The 17,844-nt window shown below is 44.7% G+C and overlaps 1 protein-coding gene across 3 annotated transcripts in view; it reads right to left on the bottom strand.

The window, feature by feature from the left end:
- TXLNA (taxilin alpha) overlaps positions 1-17,844 on the bottom strand; it is a 101,684-nt gene that overhangs the window by 25,989 nt on the left and 57,851 nt on the right. For all 3 annotated transcript variants that reach the window (XM_085648438.1, XM_085648437.1, XM_085648439.1), the window contains exons 7-10: positions 15,826-15,945; positions 5,670-5,744; positions 4,561-4,653; positions 3,999-4,094 (exon numbers count right to left, since the gene is read on the bottom strand). In XM_085648438.1, the coding sequence (XP_085504564.1) occupies positions 3,999-4,094; positions 4,561-4,653; positions 5,670-5,744; positions 15,826-15,945 (384 nt within the window). The remainder of the gene's footprint in view (positions 1-3,998; positions 4,095-4,560; positions 4,654-5,669; positions 5,745-15,825; positions 15,946-17,844) is intronic.

The following is a 17,844-nucleotide window of genomic DNA, read 5'->3' on the forward strand; positions in this document are numbered from 1 at the left end:
AGCTTCAGGCAATAAATATGTTGGATAATGTCTAGTACTTATCTGTCTGAGGTTATCAACTGCCAAATGGGGAGAAATTGTTGAAGTCCGACAGGTGTTAAAATGATCGGCGGGGGAACTGTAGGCAAGTCACTGCTTATTGGGGGAAGGGGAGTTACGTATTGGCGTGCTCGTACCACTACTCTTAAAATTATTTCCTCTGTACCCTCCTTTATAGAAACCTCTAGAGGGAGAGGGCTGTGGTGTATTTGATTTGTAGAAGGAAGCATTAGGGTTTGAGGGTGTACTTTTGGATCCTCCCCTATAAAATGAGCGGCAATGGGAGCCTCTGTATGATGGGGACTGAAGCGCTCCCATGGACTTCGCCACGTCTGTGTCCTTTTTCATTTTTTCTTCGGCCTCATCTACTTGAGGTCCAAATAGATATTTATTAAAAGGGGTATTTTAAAAGACTGCTGAAGCTCATGTTTAAAACCCGAAATTCTAAGCCAAACAAGTCGTTGTAGGAGAATGCTTAGTGTCAATTCCCCTTGCTGCAGTGTCAGCCGCATCTAAAGCACATCTAATGGAGGAATTAGATAGGAGTTTGCCTTCTTGTACTAACTCTTGTGCCTTTTTCTTGTACTCTTCTGGGAGGTATTGAAGTAGGTCTTCCATTTCATCACAGTGTGCCCTGTCATACCTAGCTAGTGAGCCCGGCGGTTAGAGGCTTGAGCAGCTACCCTTTTACCCGATGCATCAATCAATTTAGACTCTTTGTCTGGGGGAGGTGCATCTGCAAAGGCCTGCAAATTTGCTCTCTTACGAGCATTAGAGACTACTAGTGAGTCTAAAGGCAACTGTCCCTTAACAAAAATGGGATCAGATGGTGGGGGTTTGTAATTTTTGTCAACCCTATGTGTTAGAATGTGGGCATAAACAGTGTCCTTAAAAATGTAATCATCATGTCTCATCGTGCCTTTTAACATAGGAAGACTCTGACGTGCCTTATGTGTAGACCCTAGCATCTCAAATAAAAAGTCTTCTTCTAAAGACTCTTTGTATAATGTAACCCCATGATAGGCTGCTACTCTTGAAATCAGCTCTTGATAAGCTACATTATCATTTGGAGGTGATGGATTCGCAGGGTATAAATCTGGATCATTATCTATGGGTGGATCAATATTATAGTCATCCCGTGGACCTATCGGTAAATGGCTATTGTCATTGTCATCATCCTCTATATCAGGCTGTGTATGAGGAGTCCCCTGAGGTGTTATACGTAGAGGAACTGAGCCTGGCAATTGTGAAGATGGTGGAGGGGATTGCGGATTAGGATGAATAGGGCTTGTAGCCATGTCCATATATTTCTTGAGAGGAATTTTATACCTCGTGTCCTCTGAACTAACTTTCCTTTTGGAAGGTGTTTTTGCCAAAGTATGTCCAGTATCTGGATTGATGTAGATTTTCTTCTGCTTAGGGTTTAATTTCTCTTTCATAAGGTCCAGGATCGGTTCCCGAGGCTTTGGAAGGCCCTCTTTTGATTTTGGCGGCGAAGGGTTCGGTGCCGAACCGGACTTTTCTTTTTTATCCTTCTAAGCAAAGGGTTTTGGTTTGTAACCGAACTTGTCTTTCGGAGCAGAAGTTTTCGGTTCTGAAGACGGCTTTTCTCGACCAGATCCGGAGGCGGAAGGCTTGACTGGTTGCTTTGGTGCCCAGCCTAAGGGCGGGGTGTCGGAAACATTGTCTCGTGCGGACCTGGGCACGAAGGCAGAGGTGGTGCTGAAGTCATATGTTTGGTCAAAGAGAGTTTTTGGGGTCAAGGGGCTTTAGTACTCACGGCACCCTTTCCCAGTGGAACGTCTTCGTTTTCCAACTCTATACCTTGGAATCTGATTCTTGTAGAGAGAATGTTTTTTCCTCTTCCTCTGCCGATGCTTCATTCTTCATGTTCTGATTCGGAGTATGTTGGATGCTTTGTTGCTGTATTTCTCTTCATCGAGCCCAACGATCCCATAGAGTCTTTTACGATCGGAATGACCGACAAGCCTTACAATCTTCTTCCTTGTGCTCTGGTGAGGGACACAAGTTACAGGCTTTATGTAGGCCGGTGCACGGATACTTGGAGTGGAACAGAGGACAAAATTTGAACGGAGTTTGTTCCATCAGCAGAAGGCTGTACCGACGCGGCGTGGCCCGAAGGTCGCCCACGAGGTTTTCGACCGAAGATGGAGTTCTCTGATCGATTCGATTCATGGAAAATAGGGAAAAGCATACGCTAACAATGCCGTCGGGAGTACAGTGAATTGCACAGAGGGGACCCCAAAGGACGGTTTCGAACTGAAGCGCAGCAATACATAGCCGAACCCGATGGCGGAAAGAAAACAATCTAACAGTGGTGTTGATGCCCATGCCCACTATCACCGAAAGGAGGAGACACCTTACCTCATGACTATAAAAGGCTTCTTCGAAGAAAAACAACTTGCAAACATCCGGACCCAAAACTATTTGGCAGGAGTATTCAAAGCATGCGTATATAGAGCACACATGCCTCGAACAAAGTACGTAATTGATAAAGTTCCTGCTATAAAAATTTACATAAAACACAACTAATTTTTCTAAATTGGTCTCAGACTTATTCTTGAGTGTGTGTCATTTAGTGCCTCTAGGAATACAACAAATGCTTAGCACCATCTGTGATAAGGCTAAACTGCTCGCCCACACTACCACAAAAGAGAGCATTTAGTGTTATAATTTTTGCCTCTATAAAATAAGGGATGCCTGGACTCTTTACACAGTGTACCTTGTTTTGGTCCACTATATATAAAGCTAGCCTCCTACTGTTCCACATAGCCAAAAAAGAGCATTTTTAGTCAGATTTGTCATTGTAGACTGTCAGATTTGTCCAGCAGTAATATTAACTGCAGCAATCTGTTTGAAATGTATTAGGAAGCAAAAATTTGCAGATTTCAGGGAAGACTCCCTCATACATCGTGGTAGAAAATATGAGAGAAGGAAGCCTCTGAGGGGAGTGTTCTAGAGGGTTCTAAAACATTATTGGTTGGAGTTTGGCCTCTTTTAAAAAATAAGGATATGTTATTAAAGTGAAGGATCTATAGCCTTTCCAAGGTATATTTAGCATTGCACTGCTTTTTTAGCTTTATTGTGGGACTCCCACTTCGACGACGGGGAATAATTCAAGCATGTAAATCTATGAAAGATTCAACAATGAAGAATTCCATATTAAATGTACCCAGAAAGCTAGAGGTACGTTGATATGCAGTGCACCTAAAACAAAAATCAATTATAAGACATCAACCAAACAAAATATCCTTTCAGCCCTTTCCTTCTCCAACTACCATCACTTCAGTTCGTTGTGCCACAGTATCCAGAAGTAAGGTTGGCCCTTATTGTTCAGCAGCTTTATGATTTAAGCCTACCTGTATCGACTGCTCCCCCCAGCCTAAAAATAAGCAAGGAGATCATGCTTCAAAATTATTTTAGACTTTCACATACGAACTAACCATACCTGTTCATTGTGGTAGCAAACACAATCTTATTAATCAATCAAAAAATTCAAAGGTCAGTTTCCTTCTGTTAACAAAAAAACAAAACTCTTTGCACTCTAGAACAACCCTGTCACCACTCTTCTATCCCCTCCAAACTAACGTCTAGGTCACACAAACTAAGTACATCAGGGAGCCCTAACAGGATAAATCTGTAACTGGTCTACTTTCTTGCACTGCGTCAACCCTGGCCTGCTCCCCACATCACAGTACTGGACTCGAAAGGCCTGATGTACAATACTGAATAGTATTTGTCTGAGAGAATATTTCAAATATACTTAAAAAAAATATCTAATTATGATGTCTTTCTAATTGAAAGGTGCTGGACAAAACAGGCTGTGCAGGAGCTGCCATAAATCATATCAAAACTCCTTCTCTCTTAGGTCATTCATTGCTTAATGGCTATAGCATCTAGCCCCAAGAAAAAAGTGACCGAGCACAAGACAGATTTACCTCCTCTGCCATCTCCAGCAGGGCCTTATTGCTGCTCTCCCATCGAGAACGGTACATAGTTGTTTCTTTTTCCAATTTCTTGATCTTCTTGGTCATCTGTAGCACACAGGAAGATAATGTGGGAAGAGATGTGTTAGTTATGGATAGGAGGGAAAATAGAAATGTTAAAATTGAACCATTTGCTCGTTGCCACTGTCTACTGCTGCTTTAATTTAGTTATTACTACTATATGGCTACTCAGCACACAGACTTAGCAGCAGTCCCTCATAACACTGCACCACCCTCTTTAACCATCCCACTCACAAGAGACTTTTTAGGAAACAAAATCTGTGTCCAGTCTGCCCAAAATAAGAACTCTTACTAAACCAGCGTTTTGAGAAACAGCATTTGTCAAGATTTTAAATCCCATTTAATATACTATTAGTCAAACCTCAATGCTATCGTAGTATATATATATACACTCACTGAAAACCCAAGTAATCGCCAGCTATTTGAATATTTCAGCTAAATAAAAATAAATGGCCTTGAGACAATAAGAGTGTTGACCTGCACAAATAATCACCTTTTCCATTTCCTGTTTGAATGTTGCAAAAACTTCATTGCTTTTGGATAGAGTACTTTGAAACTCTTCAAACTTCTCTGTGTAGAGAGCCAGCTAGTGAAAAAAGGAGAGATTAACAATTACAGGAGGGCATTATTTTGTTCATTCCTATATCTGTAAAGCACTGACTCACTAAAAGTTCAAAACCTAGCAACTTAAAGGGACAATCTTGGCACAATGGCAAAACACTAACTCACACTGCTCCAAGATTGCAACTGGCATTCAACATAGACACAACTGTAGCTGATGTGGCAGTAAATCAGAGTGGAGCGGCAGTAACTTGTCAGCCCTTGAAACTCAACCACAGCAGTGATCTGTAGCTGGTCTTTCCCACCACATTTTTAATGAAAATTTCAGAATTGTTTACTGGTTGAACATATGTATTTTTACTGCATCAATCTGGATACACAATTATTTTATTTCTACATCTTGTACACTTTATGAGGTCCATGGCATGGTAATGACTTCTAGGATGATCCGAGCATACATGTAATGCTAAAGTATCCCTCCTCAGTTGGCAACAGGTATCCGTCTACTGCCTAGAAGTTGTGATCACGTTTCCCCCAACTCATCCCTAAAAGATGGCACCAGGGATCCAGGTATTGTGCCAATGGTTTGATTTTGCCACATACAAGACATGATCTGAAGGCCAAATAAGGATTTAAAGTGTGGTTCTGAGAAACCCAGACAACCACAGTACCTCCCCACCCCACTCTGCAAAAACCAAAAGGTAACATCATGCATCCAATTATTTCTCCAAAAAGTATAGTTTTATTGCACTAAAGACTGTGCTATGCAGTCTGTTACACTTTCAAAACGAGTGGCTGTGTATAAATATGACAGGAGCTGATATTTTAAATGTCAGGCCAGGATCAATCAACCAACCCACAGTAAAGAAAATTACTTCTTCCAGGACATTAAAAAGTATTGGCATTCCCATCGACCCACATAAGTGGCTGTTCTCTCAGGGACTTTGGAAGCATTGCTGTGTGTTTCGCCATACTTCTGGATTGATGTACAACAAATCACATGTTGATTTGCCATTCTATTGTGCAGTCTTTGAAAATTACCTGCTGCTTCAAATGAGATTCTTGCTGTTTCATGAGATCACACATTCGCTGCGACTCAACTGCTTCTTTCAGCAACTGCAAGATGGAAGCAAAGGTTACTTATAGAATGTCAGGAGACTGACATGCTACCTTCATAGCTCCAAGTACAAGAGGTCACCATCTTCTAAAAACTCCAACTTTTTTCACCTGCCTCACAAATAATAAATACATTCTTCTTTTACCCCTCACCTCCTCCACATTCTCCTTACTCTTATCTGTAAATAGAATGTACTATCACCTTTGTACACCTATTAAGTACACTTATGGCACCACTATAAAATGCAATTACCTTTAACTGAAGGTTTGTATCTATTGCGACTCGTCAACTGGGGTGTCCAGGTGCACCGTGCAACCAGTGAGCCGCCACATAATGCAAGAGCGTCTGCCCACATTGCTAGTTGTTTAATTTAGTCGTGTTCATGAAAGCACGATTTTTGTGTTTATGAACACTGTCAGTTCTCTACAACTCTTCAGGCTCTGATGACAAAGATACAAGAGATGGGGTGTGGGGCTGAGGGTCAATCTAGCTACAGAGTGTGGTTTAAAGGCATGGTACTCTGTAGGTAAATGTCGAGATTTCACATGTGTGAGAGCATACTTTAGCCATGCCCCTAACACAGGCAGAATCCATATTATTTAGCATACAAGCTGAGCAAGCCTCAGGTAGCTCAACATATCTGCTAAAAGGTGACTGTCAGGTTACACATCAGTGCATCCCCGGAGGCCAAAGAGGATCGAAACAGAGCATCAGGGGCAGGATCCCAGGCACTGACCCAACTTCTGACAGGGCTGTGCTGTCAGTCTGATCAAGACACTGGGAGAGGGATTAAGGTGGGTCTTCTCCTTTTTAATCCTTGGCCCTGCTGCTGTGTCTGGCTACTCGCTGGGAAATCATGCCTTGCTGGTTCCCAGCGCTGGATTCCTTCCCTGCTGCTACCACGAAGGAGCTGCCAACAAAGGAAGCAAAGTTATAAAAAATAAAAATAAAAGCTGTTTCTCGGTGAGTTAGTAAGTGTTCGAGTGAATGAGAGAACATGAGTGAGATTGCCTACTACTGTTTGTGAGTTTCAATGTAAGTGAAAGTGAATGAGAATCAGTAAGAGCTTTTGGGACCTTATGTGTTTATCCTGAAGTTTGGGCTAGGTTGTATAGCATTGTGCCTGATGTGCATTATGTTTAAAAGTTAAAATAAAAAGTGTTAAGCATTTTTGTTAGTTTTATAAAAACCAAGACGACATTATATACAACTGAACAACCAGATGTAAAAAATATTTTAACATAAAAAAATGTCTTTTTTTTTGTACTTCTGTGGCACAGTGGTATTATGTGGAGCGTATTTGTTGCATTTAATAGAATGTAATTATGATGTGTACTTATGTGGCATTGAGTGGTTTTACGTTGAGTGTATTTATGTTGCATTGAGTAGTGTAATTATGTTGTGTTTAATTCTGTGGCACTGAGTGGTATTATGTGGAGTGTATATATGTTTCATTGAATAGAGTGTAATTATGTGACTTGTAATTATGTGTTATTGACGTAAGATGTATAAAATGTAAAGAATATTTTCTTGTTATGTAAATTGTATATATCAATATTAATTTACTTGTATTCGGTGTTAACTCATACAGGATATTCACATGAGATTTAGTGTTCTGCAATGTTGTAAGATTTGAAGCACTTATTAGAAATAAACTTTTATGGCAGATTGAATTGTTATGGTTTATAAGTGCGTAACCTGAACCCAGTCATATGTTGTGACTTTACAAAGCCGCAAGCTTATCTGTTCAAAATGTACAATAAAAGGGAGGCAGGGAGATGGTGCCGCTCGTTTTTTATGGTTTATGTTTAAGACATGGTAGAAAGAGCTAGCGGACGTAAGAACCTCTTGCTCAATTGTGCATTTCACACTTTAGGTGAATGGAGGCGGGTCAGGCGGGCGTGGGCCCTGCAGACGGCAGACAGCCCGGTGCCTCCCTCAGTGCGTTCGCCTTCTCTCGGTCCTTAGTTGCTGATATTTCTGTCCACGTTACCGAGGAATCAGGAAAGAGAGGACTGAGATGACAAAAGATCATTCGTTAAAACTGAAGACATCATTTTTACAGAGCCGCATATATCGCGCGCAATTGGAAGAGAGGGGCGAGCACAAAACAAAGTAAAAAATTAAAAATATACAGAGGCAATCGCAGCACAGAAGGGGCAGAGAGCAAAAGGACAAGAGAGGGTAGAGGTGCGGCATGGCAAAAGTTTAAAGGCAATGTTTAGTAAACAAACTTTGAGACAGCCATATTGAAGATTTACGCCGCTAAAAATAAAACAAGGATCAGGGTGTGTACGGAGAAGACGGGGTGGACCAGACACACACACAGCGTTTCCCTTGCGGGCGCAAGCAGGGGCACCATCTGTTTTAAAGATGAATACAAACAGATGGTGCCAAAGCTCGCTCCTGCAAGGGAAACGCCAAACGTGCATGCATTGCAATTGAAAGCAATGCAAAATGTGCACGGTTTTTGCCAAAATGCTGATCGATTCCAAAAGGTCCCCTCCTATGCAGCGCATGCGCGCTGTGTAGGCGAGACCTAAAAAGTGAGGGGAGAGAGGGATAAGGAATGCTTCAGGAGCGTAGCCATCAATAGTGCAGTAGGTGCAGTTGTAACATGGGCCAGAGGACCTACCGAACCTTAATTATCAAAGCTGAGGTCCCCTGTACAACAGGAACTCAAAGCAGAACCCCCCCAGGAGTTGTGAGTGAGTCAGTGTGTGTGTGTGAAAGTGTGTGCCAGTGAAAATCAGAGGGTATAAATGTGAACAGTTGAATGCGAGAGATAGTGTGCGTGAGGGAGTATGAGTGACTATGAAGGTGGTACAGGGTGAGGGAGACAGAGTGAGCGTGTGGGAGACAGAGTGAGCGAGTGGGAGACAGAGTGAGCGTGTGGGAGACAGAGTGAGCGTGTGGGAGACAGCGTGAGCGTGTGGGAGACAGCGTGAGCGTGTGGGAGACAGCGTGAGCGTGTGGGAGACAGCGTGAGCGTGTGGGAGACAGCGTGTGGGAGACAGAGTGAGCGTGTGGGAGACAGAGTGAGCGTGTGGGAGACAGAGTGAGCGTGTGGGAGACAGAGTGAGCGTGTGGGAGACAGAGTGAGCGAACGAGAAGGTGTTTGTTAGTATGAGTTGGGCTTGCGAGTCTGGTGCTGGTCTTGGCATGCTCGATATAATTCTTGGCTTAAGGAGGTGCCCAAAGTAACATGCATTATCACTGAAATATGTGAGGTAATTCTTGATCTAAGAGAGGGCAAAAATTGAATATTGGGGATGTGAGGGTGAGGGGAAAAATCATTAGGAAATGCTGGCTGTGACATGTTTGGGGTCATTTTTTTACATATGGTTCACCCTTGGGAGAGTGGCAGTATCAATGGCAAAATTCTGGTACTGTCATATTGTATGCCATACTTGGCGTGAGTACCCATTACATACGCTGGCATCCCCACAAGGGAGGTGTTAGAAGGTGGTTCTGACACTATGGGCCACTCAGATTTGTTGCTTTTTGAGCACCTAATTGTTGAGCTTTTACTGTGGGGGAGCCTCATAAGTTGGGGCTCACCCACAGTGAACTCAGGATGTGAGAGACTGCATGGGGATTTTACTGGTGTCCCCCTGGCTTGACCAGGTCACTGCGCAGCAGCTGGAGTAAGGCACACAGGGCTGGTTACATGCAGACACATGTGTACATGCGTGTTCACACGTGTACGGGCTGCGCAGGGGAGATTACTAGCGTGCGAAGTCCAGGAGCAGCTACAAAGTGAATAGCGTGGCCAGACTTATGCAGAATTGGGTGGTAACATGGAATTGGCTTTATACACTGGAAAGAAACATGCCAGGGAAAGTCTGTGTGTCTTACTGTTTTTTTACTTCATTATTCCCCTACGGGAATGTGGAGCCCATGGGCTAGATTAACTTCCATTAGGCCTACAGATTCTAGACTTAAGTCCACTGTAGCGGATGTGAAAAGAAGTATTCTGCAGAGTCCCAAGTCATTTTTGGACTGCGTTTGGGTCATCTAGAACGGTCATATTTCTCTGAGCCAGCCATGACCAGACCCAGGCTGAGGGCTGACCTCAGCTGGATGGATTGATAACCTTTCTTCCACAAACTAGGGCCTCCTCTCCACGAAGAGAAGATGGGTGGGGCTACAGGCTCATCCATTAGCAGCTGTCACTGGGTGCCAGGAACCAGGCTGCACCAAGGAGGGAAGGCAGCGGGGGGGGGGGGGGGCTTCAGAGACATGTGGCGAGAGACTCTGGACGACGCTATTTTGAACAAGCCCGGAGGCTGGACAAGAAGGAGGGGGCAGGGAAGTGATGTGTCGCTGTTTGATAGGACCAACAGAGACTTCCTGCCAGCCCCCTACTCAACTTTTAAAAAGTGCTTGCACAGGAAGAGAAGCTCTCTCTGGGGTGTGGTCTGCTGAGGCGGAAGGTGCTGGAGCCTGGCAATGGACAGTTGGAAGGAGGTACCACCAGACTGCCCCCAAGGGCCCTAACAGTGCCAGAAGAAGAGCCCACGACCGGTGCGCAGAAGCAGGGGCCTCTGCGCAGGGAGAAGAGTGGCCCAGAAGGACAGCCAGGCGAAAGGCTGGCGCAGGGAGCCAGTGAAGACTGCTCCCTGCAGAATGCACCCTCTTGGAAACCCGGAGGGCAAAGGAGTGTGCTCCCAGTGGCTGGGGGATGCCACCAGGAGCAAGAAGGCGCAAACATGGGGTAGATCGGACCCCCAGGGGTTGAGATATGGCCCCCCCGGAAGGTAGGCGACCTTTGACCCCCTAAGACAGACGACGAAGCGCATGGGGCTCCGCCGCCGGTCTCAGAGATGTCCCCGGGCTGGGTCAGGTTCCAGGGGCTGCCCCCAAGGAGAAGTCAAGCCGGGGGCGGGCACAGTTGCGCTCCCCCCGTGAAGGTGACCAGAGGGGGCCACCATCCCCAGGCCCCGTAGCAAAGCCGGGGAGCACCGTCGCGCTCCCCGTGAAGATTCACCCCTACGGGGTGCCAGGAGCCCACACTGGCCCCCGGTGAAGAAGTGCAAGCCGGGGAACGCAGGTGCACTCCCCGTGAAGGAGGAGGAAGGGCCTGGGACCCCATCTCCGGGCCCCGAAGTAGACACAGTAGGGGAGCGCTCCCTGTGAGGAGAGTGAGGGGCCCGGGACCCCATCCCCGGGCCCCGATGAGGATAGAGGCAGGGGAGTGCCATCGCACTACCCTGAGGGCCGGAGGAGCCAGCAAGAGCCTGCACGTCTGCCCGGGCAGACCAGAACGACTGTGCCGGCTCCCGCTGCAGCACACGAGGGTGCTGGCTGCACGGGGAGCCGGCGGGGGCAGCTGGGGGTGGGCTCCCCAGGCTGCCCTCCACCAAAGAAGGCAGGCGGGGGTCCCGGGTGGAACCGGGACCCCAGAAGTAGTGTTGGGGCATCGCGGGGCCCCTGAAAATCCACCGATCGGCCGGGGTGGGCTCCCCGAGCCGTTACGCTTATCTGGGGGTCCGGGTGGGACCGGGGCCACCCAACAAGGCCCAGGAACGCGGTGAAGCTGCCAACACCGCCAGCGCAGCTCTCCCCGGCACAGCGGGAGAGCCGCTTATCTATTATTCACTGAAAAAGAGGAATCGCCCATAATGCCTTGCAGGTCTGGACCGGCCTGCAAGGAAAAAACTGCTTTTTCTCTGGTCGTGGTGGTTCCAGGAGGACGGGGTCACCACCATGTGAGTGCAAAGGTGCTGGGGGAACTGCTGGAGGAGCGCAGTCTCCCCCCAGCATGAAGAAAAGTCCCACCCTAAGTTTCCTGTGGGATTTGAAAGGAATAGCCCCTCAAGGGCTCAGTCTGCATTAAACATCTTCTGGGCTGGAACTTAAGTTCTACAGCTGAGGATGATTTGAAAAGTGCATCCAGGAGTGAAGGACTGAGTTGGGGATGTCTTGAGAAGAGCATCCCCTAGAGGTGTAATTGCACCAGAAATGCTTTTACAATGTTATTTCTTTTAGAGGGTCTGAAGGTCACATGTGTACATGAAGTACTGATATAGGGTGATGTCATAAACAAAGTGGGGTTATGTTGTCAGACATTCCTGCTAGGGTGTCTGGCTGTATATGCATAATCCAGGTGATTTCATCAGTGATGCTTTTAGGGACTGTAATTGCAATGCACTTTAATGATACCCAAATGTTAGGAGTACTAACATTCTAAAGTGGTGCTTAAACATGTATTCTTGCTGCTGCACTTAGGTGAAGACCCCAGACTGCTAGCCCTTAAGATATCGAGGTGCATACTTTATAGTCAGTAGGAGATGCTCAGTCAGGGTTATGTGTCACCAAGGCAGGTGTACCCAATTTTAATGCTTGTTGAGGTAATGGGGTGGGTCGCCACTGGGATGGTGCCAGTGCGCAGGGCTCACGCCCCAGGTTATGTTCAACTAATTGCATTGGGGGCAAGATGATGTGCATGCGAGCGGTGGTACTAGATCCTCACCCCCCACGGGAGGGGTGGAGATGTTATGCAATGGCACAAAGTAATTCCAACAGCTTATGTATATTTGTAAATTGGTGCATAGTATTGAGTAGTGTGTGTGTGTAATTAATGTACTCTTACTTTTATAAAGCAAAGTACAGACTGGACAATCAATTATTGAGTGTTATTTTTGCGCACCTGCAAATGGCGATTACTAGCCCACACCACCTCCCTTAAGTAAGCCTCAGACAGCTCTGCAATGCTACCTTCTGAGAGTCAGGCGCTACAATTGGGTGTTTGGTTCCCAGTGAAGGACAAATGTAGTCATGTTATTTGTGCAGGCCTCACAGATGCTGCCTCGTTTTCCAACAGGAGGTAACTCTTAACATATAGTGGTCACCCAAAGCAAATATTGAAAAAAAAAATTGAGTGAACTTTTGTTAAGTGACCTATTCCTCTTTCAGAAGCTGCACACAGTCAATGTTCATGGAAACATAAATATTGTGTTTTCAAGAACACTGCTAAATATAAATAAATTGTAATGTTTATATACTCTGTAGGCTGGATGAAAGTGCATGGAGACACACCCCCTCCTTGGCCAACATCAAACTCCTGCGTCGAAGACGCAGTTCCTGAATAGGCACATTAGGAACTTCACAGCAGCGTTCTTTCAAAATCACTGCTACTACTAGACCTGAGAAACGGTTTTAAATGATCATAAACCATTCTACCTTCAAAAGCGATCATGCTTCCATTAACAAAGCACCCCACTACCTGTGAAATCCTTTGCGACTTTTTTCGCTGAGAAAACTTCACTAATTACTGATATCCACACCGCTCTTAATCTTCTTCTGCCCCAACCCCGCATACACAAAGACCATGAAGCTCACCCGTATAACGGCCTCATATAGCTTAAAAATAATACCATGTAGTCTTGCTTCTTAACCATTGATGAGATCGGCACTCTAAATCTTCTGACCTCTTGAAATACTCTAACCACTTCATTGATACCCCTATCCTTTAAGCTCATAAATGAGTCTTTTCACCTCCTACTGACACTATGGACGAAGATAACCAATGCCCCTCTCTCCCAAGACTCCCTACTTGACTGCCTAAAATTGGTCAGGTTACCCCCAATCCTAAATACAAAATAAAAGAAAACTCTGACCAGTCTAAACCCAATAACTACTGGCCCATCGTCAACATCCCTAATGTGGCCAAACTCCTAGAAACGTGTGCATTTACAGCTTCACAATCCCATTGAACAATTCCGACTCTTAGACCATTGCCAATCTGGCTTCCAATCGGTTCACAGTACTGAAACAGCCTTGGTTTACATTGTCGACGATGCCCTATGCTCGCTTCACCAGAATGAATCTTGCCTCTTGATCCTACTGGATCTGTCTGCAGCTTCTGACAACATCAACCATGCTACCCTGCTCAACATTCTAGAACAGAGGATGGGCCTCACCGGCACTGTGCTAAAATGATTCTCCTCCTTTCTACTCAATAGATCACAACGCTAACTAATTTATCAAACTATCAGAGCTGGCTCCACTACCGCTGGGTGCCTCCCAAGGCTCTATTCTCTCCCAGACATTGTTCAACATCTACATGGAGCCCCTAACCGATATCCTCAAATACTCCCACATCTCCTACCATATGTATGCTGACAACACCCAACTCTACATGAGAGTAACCTCCCATGAGGACATCCACACCCTCAACAACACCCTAACATTAATGCAACAATGGGTGACTCACAATGACCTCAAACTCAATGCCTTTAAAACTGACTTGGGACTGATCGCACCTCCTACTTCCACCTTCAACGTCAAAGAATAGCTCCCCTTCCCTCTGCCTTGAATTGCACCCCACACAACATCGACTGCCAAATCCCTAGGTATTACCCTGGACAAAGACCTCTCCATGCAAAAACACATCAGTGCCATCACTAGATGAGCTAAAAAACGAAACCCTTTCTTGCCCGTGACTGACCTCACAACCACGACTCATGCACTTGTGCTTCCGAAACTTGACTTACCCTTGTGGGCCTCCCAAAAACGTCACTTGCTTCTCGTAAGGCCACTCTTAATGCAGCAGCTAGGCTCATCACGGGATCTAAAAAAACAGTGATCACATCACCCCTGACCTTCGAGCTCTGAACTGGCTACCTTTTGAGGCAAGAATGTATTTTAAAATTGCTTGCATGACTCAAAGCACTACACCTCAACAAACCCTTCCTACCTGTCCCAGAAACGGACCCTCCAGACGTACAAGCTCCCTACTGCGAAAGACACAAACATTCAGGAAAAAGATAACCTACTACGGTTCTCTGGCATGGCCCCAAATATCTGGAACTTTCTACCCACTAAGATCAGGTGCAACCTATTCACATCCTACATCATTATAAAAAACGTTTCTATCAAATAAATTCATCTCTCACCGAGGACCTTGCCAAACCCTTGTTCTTTGATACCCGTCTGCACCCAGCTGCCTCCTGTCTCACCCTAACATGCCGAGTCTTGTACCCAAGTCACACTTCACCCCTCATGTTAATCTAAGCATCACTACCTCTGGGAAAACGGTTTATCTGCTCTCCTCACCCTTGCATATCCCCTCCCCATCTCAACTACCTCTGAACTTATGTACACTATCTATCGTACTCTTCGATTTATTTACACCTTTCTAACTCGGGTACTGCTGCATTTTTGTTTACATATCTCACTGTATATTGTTTACTCTTTCTGTTTACCGTTACATATTTTTATTTTATCTCTACTTACTCTGTAAAATGCTAAGTTGTCATGAACGTAAGTGCCAAGAAGCCATGTCAGTTCACTACCTCTGGGTAATTCTGTGCTTCTACTCTCCCAACCCAGGCAACTCCCTACCAGAACTACTTGCCGAGTTCATTTATCCTACTGTCTTTTGAATTCCTCTTGTGACAATGCTGCGATGTATCTTTACTGTCGTTTTTGTAACTAGGGTTTCCTGCTGCTATTGTGTTTATTTATCCCATTGTATACCGTTTATCTTTATTGTTACTATGTATCTCGATCTACTCTCTGTATCGCATGTTGTGGTTGTGTGTACTCTGTAAAGCGCAACAATACCTTTGGGTCAAGTTTGAGCTATATAAAACTTACAAATAAATAAATACTTACTTACATGTGACAGAAATATGAGGACATGGATGGAAGGGAATAACAAAGTACACTGGATGGATGGATTCTGAGACAAATTAAGGTAGAAATGGAAAAGTGAAGTGAGAAGATTGAAAGTATAAACCTGAGATTCACAAGGAGCCAGAATGAAGGAATAGAAAAATGAGAATCAAATAAAGTGGATGATAGCACTACTCTACGGATAAAGTGTGCAAAATGGCACACACTGTTCATAAGCAACTTCACAATAACCTCCATCACATCCCCTACAAATAAAGATATTCTCTTCAACACCATCAGAAATCCCTCTAGAGTGTGTCTATGATACACAAGAGGGTTTTGTTGGATACAATACACAAATGATGCACATTTCAGGTCAACACAGTGCAAATACCAGTTCTTCTGACAACGGAATTTAAAATATTTAGGAAAAACATGGTGGGACTTCTAGAAACGTACAAAGTCCTTCTCTCGCTGGTGCCTCTCCTCTGCCTCCTTCAGCATCTCCTGTGTCTGCTGCAGCTTTGTATCCACCAGCTGCTGCTGAAGGTCCTTATGCTTAAAGACCTTTTCAATGTGCTGCAAGAGAACAGAAAATGTTAAGTCAGGGGTCCGGTGGGAGTTTTAGAGGCAAATACATCCTTATAAATCAATCATCTCTGGGAAGCACACACTAAACACATTAGCACTGCAGACATCCTCCAGGGTAAAAAGCATAGATACTCCTTTTACAGCACACAAAACATTTGAGGCCCTTTTGGTGCACAGCAGTATTTATGCTCTTGCACGGAGGTTGTAAACATACTGTAAGTATCTGATTTTACTTCACAGGCCGGTCTGGGCTTCTGGTGGAATTATAAACGAAATAGCAGAGTACCAAAATTGCACAGAGGAAATGTGCACAAGACTAGTCAACCACTTAGTTAAATAGCACCTTTCAATTTGGCCGTTTTCCATCTTTTCATTTTAAAAATTGAAATTATTTATTTTGAAATTACTCATAGCCACGCCCAAGATGTTGTCTTTGCATCTTCTCCATCATAATCTACATTGATCTACTGTGTGAGCTGTTAGCAACTCCAAAAGAACAAAATACATGTAAGAAAAACAGACATGCAACTTTGAGTAAGCTATGAACAGAGAGAGCAGGGCATGCAGAGGACGGTCGGTAAGAAGAAGGATCACTCAATAGTAAAAAGGTGGGGGAAGCATATGATCGTTTCAAATCAAGGTCATCTAAGAGCGGTATGGATGCCATTTAAGTAAACTTGGGAATCTTACTCTCATACCTGGATTGTAGCCTTGGAGCTCCCTTTATTGATTAAATTCCTTGATCCCACATGTGAGTAACATAGCAAAAAATGCATTATTTCATCTGCGCCCTTTCCATTCGATCTTACCCGTGCTCCCACACTGGAACATTTGGCCTCGTAGAAATACCCTCTTATTACTTTCTACTTTCTTGATACCCCTTTAGACGTCGCTGCCAATACATTAGGGCAAGCTCTTTAGGGAACAAAGTGGACTTGAAAGCAACAGAATATATCCTGCCTGCTCTGCAGTCATTCCACTGGCTTCCTGCCAGGAGAGGGTCGAATTTAAGATCCCATATCTCATACACAAAGCTACTAACAGCAGTTAACACTCTAATGAACCCTTTGCTTCATGACCAACCATTAGTCAGCTTCCCAGACAAGCAAAGCTTCCCAGGCATGCTTTCCCGATGCACCGTGCAATACAAACATTTTAGTGGAAGGTAACTTCGCTTCAAAGGCTGTTTTTTTTATAAAAACTCTCTGTCACCAGGAAAACATGGGGAAGTTTTGGGAAGGCCTGAAACCCCACCTCTTCCACCAAGTCATTAGTACAGTTCCAGGATCATGAATGATAAATTTTCAGGATCACCACGGACAATGTATACGAGTTGAACTTAGGTTCAAACTAAGCAAATTAGATGGGGATATGATCGTTTGAAAATCTGGCCTGTATTCTTCCCTCCACAAACTACGTGCCCCTCCCCCACACAGACAAGGCCATAAGTAATAGTTTTTGCCACCTTGCTTACTCGATCCCTCTAACGCATACAATTTACTCCCTTTACACACCAGTTCTCACAACGGATCGATAGGCTACAAATGTGCTATAGAAAAAAACCTGTTGCAAGCATCACAATAAGTTTGTCCCATGCTGAAGCTCTGTTTCTGCATAGTCTCCACTTCTACAAGCAGTTCTTTAAGATGTTGTTGTCCAATAAGAGGATCGGGGCTCAACAAGCTCAATGAATACCCAGATGACTACACACAAAGGTGCTCGTGCTCTACAGGGGTACTATTTCATTTTCTTTCAAACATCCAAGCAAATCGGCCCCAAAGTGAGCAACTCCTCCTTAGTAAGAGTAAAACGAGGGCACAGTCCTTTTTACCTGCACTAACTGTAAATCAATATTACGGTTTTAGATTTTTGGAGCTTATTCAAAGT

The sequence above is a fragment of the Triturus cristatus genome, chromosome 3_2 (assembly GCF_964204655.1).
Source record: "Triturus cristatus chromosome 3_2, aTriCri1.1, whole genome shotgun sequence".
Taxonomy (NCBI): domain Eukaryota; kingdom Metazoa; phylum Chordata; class Amphibia; order Caudata; family Salamandridae; genus Triturus; species Triturus cristatus.